This window comes from Oryzias latipes, chromosome 12 (assembly GCF_053564925.1).
Source record: "Oryzias latipes strain Hd-rR chromosome 12, Olatipes_Hd-rR_3.1".
NCBI classification, from domain to species: Eukaryota; Metazoa; Chordata; class Actinopteri; order Beloniformes; family Adrianichthyidae; genus Oryzias; species Oryzias latipes.
The window spans coordinates 25,519,572-25,526,333 of record NC_136248.1 but is presented as its reverse complement, the minus strand read 5'-3'; the positions used below and the strand labels follow the sequence as shown (position 1 = coordinate 25,526,333).

Here is a 6,762-nt window from a genome sequence, read left to right as displayed (position 1 = left end):
CTATTTGCTGTAAAACAGCCCCCAAATCATGATGTTTCCACCCCCATGCTTTACAGTAGGTATTGTGTTCTTTGGATGCAACTCAGCATTCTTTCTCCTCCAAACACGACGAGTAGAGTTCTTACCAAAAAGTTCTATTTTTGGTTTCTTCTGATTATAGGACATTCTCCCAATCCTCTTCTGGATCATCCAAATGCTCTCTAGACAACTTTGGACGGGGCAGCACATGTCTGGCTTCAGCAGGGGGACACATGTAACCCTTGTGCTATCCTAGGCACTTTAACATTGGGAGTTGGGTCATCTAGACCCACTAGACCAGGGGTCGGGAACCTATGGCTCGCGAGCCATATATGGCTCTTTTGATGGTCACATGTGGCTCGCAGACAAATGTTTAATTATCCTTTTTTTTTTCATTAGACCAGTCCTTCTCGGGCGCGATGCGATCCCAGAGGCGCGCAGTAGTAGCGGTGCTTGGAGAGAAAAATCTGCGCCAGCACTCTCAGTTTACTATTATTTATTATTTCACAGAGTTTGTACCATCTGGAAACCTGTGAACTGCCGTGCCTAAAACTGCGCGCTCCCGTCTCTGAGAAAGAGCGCGCAGTTGCGGAGACGGGATGTGTGAGGAAGAAGGCAGAGGGTGGGGGGGGACCGGCAGCAGGTGAATCGCGCAGGGATTGTAAAAACGTAAAACCTGGTGCCCGTCACTCACTGCAGCGTGTGAGTGTGTGTTTGCTTCCATGTCTTTCTCACATCTAAAGAACATTCAGACCTAAGATCCCGTTTAAAGTCTCAACACCTGCATGAAGCAGAAACTCACCACGTATCAACCAGACTAGACTATCAGCAAAACTACTACGAGAAATACTCATCATTTATTAGCAACAGCATAACAATGTCATTAAAAAGAATCCACAGACTTATTGTACTTTAAAAGTGTTGAATTACATCAAATGCACACATTCACTTGTATATTTAGTTTTAAACATATTGTCGCGGACTGAGTTTAACTTGGCTGTTGGGCCGCGTTAAAAGTTCTGGAGTTCATGGAACGCATCGATCAAGCAGAGATCTGATTGGCCCTCAGATCTGTCGCTCAGCCTGTTGTTAGGGAGTTTGGACCAATGGGGTTCAGCTATGGGCCGAATAAGGGAAATGGGAGGGCTGGAGCGGGAGCAGGTGAACATAAAGTTGGGAGAAGCGCTCTCGTCTCGGCGGGAGAGACTTAGGAGTTGCTGAGTTAATTGTACGGCGTTTGTTAGGGGTCTGCAGTAACCAGAATAAAGAACCTTAAAAGAGGTTAAGTCTCAGTGTGGTAAAGGGACACTACATTAATGTATGGCTCTTTCGAAATTACATTTAAAAATATGTGGCGTTTATGGCTCTCTTGGCCAAAAAGGTTCCCGACCCCTGCACTAGACAGTGCTCTGAACCATTTTTCTTCAATGATTTGTGATCTTCACTGGTGTCCATGGATTACATGGAATCCTTCCACCTTTGTCCACCTTTGTCATGGTAGGGAGAACACGTCAATGGAAGGGGGGGGGTCATCTAGGATAGCACAAGGGCTAAAAATCCGACAGTGGGATTTTTTGGATTTTCTTTTCCCCATTTTGCCTCTCATAGTTGAGGTATACCTACGATGAAATTCACAGACCTCTCTCATCTTTTTAAGTTCAAGTTTAAGTTGGCTGACTAAATATATTTTTGTTGCCCTACTGAATAAATATCCCCTCTGTGAACCACCACCTTAGTGCGGCGGAGGTCTTTGAGAGTTCAAGTGATTCTAAGAGCTCTGCCATATTTTGACATTTGTTCAATAACCGTCACAACAGCACATTGCTATTATTGTGTCATTATTTATGCATGTAGACCTGGCTTAAATTGGGAAAATGGGTTTCTATTTGTATAATATACACAACGACATGTTTGTTGTGTAATAAATCTTAAAGAGTAGAAAGAAAATTGTCCTTTGATTCATCAATAGAGGGCGCCATGACACAACAACACTTAAGTGATGGTGGAATCTTGTTGAGGGTTAAATTATAGAATAAATGTCTCCCAGAGCAGAAAAAATAAGCTTAATTATTGAAGTATTAAAAACTTAACAAGGGATATTCTACGTACCTGCAGGCTCCTGTTAGTTTATACGAGACAGACTCAACAAAAGCAGCTTTAGATGCTGGGCATAAAAAGTCCCCATTGAAACAAAACCAAAAAGACCTCTTACATTGACATTTATAATTAATCCTTTAGCGTTACTTTAAGTATTTTCTGTTTAAAACAAGTCTGTAGATTTATATTTTAATCTTACAATGTAATCACAAGTTCTGTATTTAAATGCCAGGGAACTATGGTTAAAATAGACTTAGATCTGAATTCATGAAATAACACTGCTATTGAGTTTTACAGTTAAAGTCAAAACTACTGTGACATTGCAAATGTGAATTTCTTTTCTTTTAATTAAATTCCCTTTTTGCTGCACAGTGGCGCAGTTGTTAGCGCTCTTGCCTCACAATGCCCTTGCTGATGGGACTCTGGCTTCCTCCCACCGTCCAAAAACATGCATCAATAGGTTAGTTGGTTAAATTGCCCCTAGGTGTGAATATGGGTGTTTGATATGTGGCCCTGCGACAGACTGGCGACCTGTCCAGGATGTTCCCTGCCACAAGTGGGCGGATAGGCTCCCGCAGCCCCGTGACCCTGAAAGGGACAAAACGGGCTTATAAGTTGAATGAATAAAATCCAGTCTTCAAAAATGCATCTGAAATGTTTCTTTTTATTTTAGTTTCACACAACTTACAGAGTTCATAAAGATTAATTATTTTAAAAATCCTTCAAGCTTTATTTATGTAGAACGTCATGCTTTTCAAAGCAAAGCATTTTTATAGTAAAATGTATATATTATTACAACAACAAAAATGACTATTTAAGAAGAAAAAACTGCAATCAACAGCACAAGAAAACAACCTTCAGCTATGTATGAAAAGCACTTTTTTTTTAATTTCCTGCCCGTCTAATGACAGCAGCTTGCGGCTAGATGGCTCAGATGTGGTACTGGCACCAAGAAACCAGAGATTGCAAAATTGAAAATGCAGAAACACGAAAACAAACACGTACATGGATCTAGTCGTCTGCACGTGGATGCATCAAAGTGGAGCAGAGCAGGGAGCTTGTGGTCCACCTAATTTTAATTTTTAATTTTCTACGTCACAAACAAAAACACTTTTTTAAGAGGCATTTTTGTCTGCTCTTGATTCACAACGATTTGAAGAAAGAAATATCCAGAAATACAATTTTGATGGAGAGAGAGAGAGATAGATAGATAGATAGATAGATAGATAGATAGATAGATAGATAGATAGATAGATAGATAGATAGATAGATAGATAGATAGATAGATAGATAGATAGATAGATAGATAGATAGATAGATAGATATCTTTTTTGGCACCGTCACAATACGATAAAACTGTGTCCATGGTACTTTTTTTTTTTTTTTTTTTTTACATATTTCCTTCATCAATGCCACAATAACATGTTAACCCCCGCCCCATCGGAGTGGATCTTTAAAAGAGTAAAAACCTTATATTTTTGAAAGAATTGATTCTATAGCTACATATGTGACGTCACAAAACCCTGGAAGTCTAAAAAGCAAGGTAATCTAAAATAGTTTGTGAATGATTTAGTCCTTGAAATTGTCTAACATTCTTAATGAGAAATATATATATATATATATATATATATATATATATATGCCATCTATATATTTGTCCTAAAAACGCAACTAACTAACTAACTAACTAACTAACTAACTAACTAACTAACTAACTAACTAACTAACTAACTAACTAACTAACTAACTAATTTTAGGTCGTCCAGATGTTAGCGCCTTGAAAATAACTCTATGGGACTATCTGCCGATTCTCCCTTCACAGGAGATCCGAGTTGGACCTTTTCGTGTCCTGGGGGGGGGGATACTGGCAGAGTTGGCTCCTGGCTGTGGGTTGCATCATGCCTGGGAACTTCGCTCCAATGAGGGGCTCGCTTTGTGCTTTGTGGAGGGAGGGGAAGAGGCGGCTACAGCGTCCCCCCTTCCGTCCAGGACAGAATTTCAAACATACCCTCCTGCAGAGGGGGCACAGACAGCAGCGGGGGGCTTTTCCGGGGACTTCAGGAGCAGACATCATTCTGCGGGTGAGGATCCCTGAGCGTCCTCTGGGAGGGGGGCTTTTTCAAAAAAAAAAAAAAAAAAAAAAAAAAAAAAAAAAAAAAAAAGCCGCGCAGGCAGTTGTGTGTCCTTCTTGATGACGGGACGTCTGGCGCTCAAAGCAACGATGAGCCGCGTTTCCACCGAGGAGTACTTCTTGGAGCCGCCGTGTTGGACGCGGACATGGAGGCTGTAGTAGCGTTTCGGGCTTTTTAGTTGCTGAACTGCGGGTCCTGTTTGCGGGGTCCTCGGCTGGAGCCCCGGGATGCCCGCGAGGAACAGGTACAACCTGGTGGACGACGTGGCGGACTCGAGGGTGCCGCTGCACAACGAGGAGGCGTATCAGCATGGGATACATTTCCAAGCCAAGGTGAACACACAGGAATTTTCCTCTGAATGCTGTTTTTCAACCACACGTTGTCGTTTGCGCCGCAGTTGTTCAGGAAATACGGCGGGTTGTCTGAGTAGCAGGTGCACTGGAAGCGGACTCCTCCAGTCCGTCCATGAAGTTTATTTCCTGTCTGAATTGAAAACTACATTGACGCGGTTTTTACGCAGGAAATGTGTTTCCACACCAGCTTTTCTTGCGATGTTTGTTGTTTTTCTGCACATCATCCTCAAAAGTAACCCGAATACATCAGATTTTCAGTGAGATATATATATATATATATATATATATGCTTTGTATTTTTCAGATTCAAACATTGGTAAATCATTTAACCGTGGTAGCAGGGGCGATATTAGCTGTTTTGGGAGCCCAGGGCAAACATCCAAACGGCCCCCCGTGCCCCCAGTTTTTTTTTTCCGTTTATAACTTTTAAAATGTGAATTTAGTAAATCCCCCACCCTAAAATTTTCAACCACAATTTGTAATACATATTTTTTTTATCCAAATCATTTAGCATATTATTTCTTCTTTTAGAAATTACATCTAAGATCTAATAACTTTAATCAACTTTTACAGAACACCATGGCAATAAAGATAGGTGTAAAAGATTAAACTTGATATTTTTGTTTTTGTTGAATGTTCAATGTTAAAAAGATGCGTAAACATTTAATTGGTAAGCTAGTTGTGCGCTAGCATCCCACTTAATTTATTTACACTCGGTAAATTAGTCATTTTCTGTTAAAGTCAACGTTTGTACTGCTAATGACTAAAGCACATGTGTCTATAGACCAGATTCTGGGAATGTTATAATAAATAAGTAACTATTAATAGTTGTCTTTGACTTGATCTAAAAAGTAATTAAGTTATTAATTAAATTAGCCTACTCTGTAGAAAATGTACTAGTTACCAGGAAAGTTAATTGTTTGTGCTATTTTATATTAAAAGTTGCTGTATGTCAAAATTTGGCTGATGCATGTAAGGGGGGAGAGGCTTCATTTTTTGGACACAAATGAGAGAATTTTATTGAGTTGCCTAATTCTTTGTAATTGTTTAAAAATCTTATTAATAATGAAAGATTTTCAAGAAATTCTAGAAAAATCCGTTAAGCTTTGCATCTTGTACAAATATTGCAACCAACATTTTCCAAAGGGTTTACTAAAACATTAACATCATTTCACTTTTATGGACTAAAATCCCAGCAGGAGAGTCAATAAAAGGGTTAAACGAGAAAATGTCTTAATTTCAAAGTTCGACCACGATTGTGATTGTTTCTTCAAAAGCACACAGACCGGTTGCATTCATTTCATGTCATGCTTACAACTCCAGGGTGAAACTGAATCCACACATGCAGGATTTTATAATATTCTGTCAAAGAAATGTCTTAGCCAGTTTAAAAGACAATACTAAAGTGTAAAAGAGCGAAAGGAAATGGGTCACAGAATACATTTTCATTACCCAGGGCGAAGTCAGGATTATTTTGCTCTTTTTCACACTGCAAGCTGAAGTCAAATAACAACAACATCAAAAGCAACATGTGCCTCTTGCGAATTAAAATTTATGCAACTTGGCTTATGAAGAAGGCATAAGTGTGTTACTCATCCCATGGTGGGAAGAAATCGGACTGAAATAGAAGCATAACATAAGAATTAGAAGTACCTAAATAATCTTTTAATGGGGAAATTGAGCTCTTTAGGAGGGCATTGTTTGCCCATTTCCTGTTTATCTTTAAAACTTAAAGTCTTTATTTTGTAGGGGATAGGGTTTCACAATCATAATTTTAGAGAAAAAAACGTGTCAATCATAAGAATATTGACTTGATACAGTTGCGCTGGATGAAAATGTGTTCTGTATAGAAACATGCCAAGTGGTTTTAGCCTGTTTTGCCATAATAACTATTTGCACGATATGAGAAAAGCTCACAATTTGCAACATTAATGATCAATATTGCGATGACGATATAACCTGCGATACATGAACAAATAGCAAAACAAAAAAAAAAAAAATCATTTCCATTTCACTGCAACAGTTTAACTTAAATAAGAGTCAACAACATAAATTAAATCATGCTCCAAATGAACCTTGTCTAAATAGGAGGCGAGCATCTAACGCAAAAAGGCTCCATCTGATTGGTCAACAACGTGAAGGTGTCCATCCGAAGGGATTTA

General features: G+C 39.2%; 1 protein-coding gene across 2 annotated transcripts in view; it reads left to right on the top strand.

Annotated features, from left to right (window-relative positions):
- Nucleotides 1-4,050: 4,050 nt before the first annotated feature.
- si:dkey-34e4.1 (carboxyl-terminal PDZ ligand of neuronal nitric oxide synthase protein) overlaps nt 4,051-6,762 on the top strand; it is a 48,412-nt gene continuing 45,700 nt past the window's right edge. The window contains exon 1 of one of the 2 annotated variants that reach the window (XM_004074680.5): nt 4,051-4,579. In XM_004074680.5, coding sequence (XP_004074728.1) covers nt 4,475-4,579 — 105 coding nt within the window. In that variant the 5' untranslated portion in view covers nt 4,051-4,474. The remainder of the gene's footprint in view (nt 4,580-6,762) is intronic. The other variant, XR_002291301.3, reaches the window with a different exon arrangement.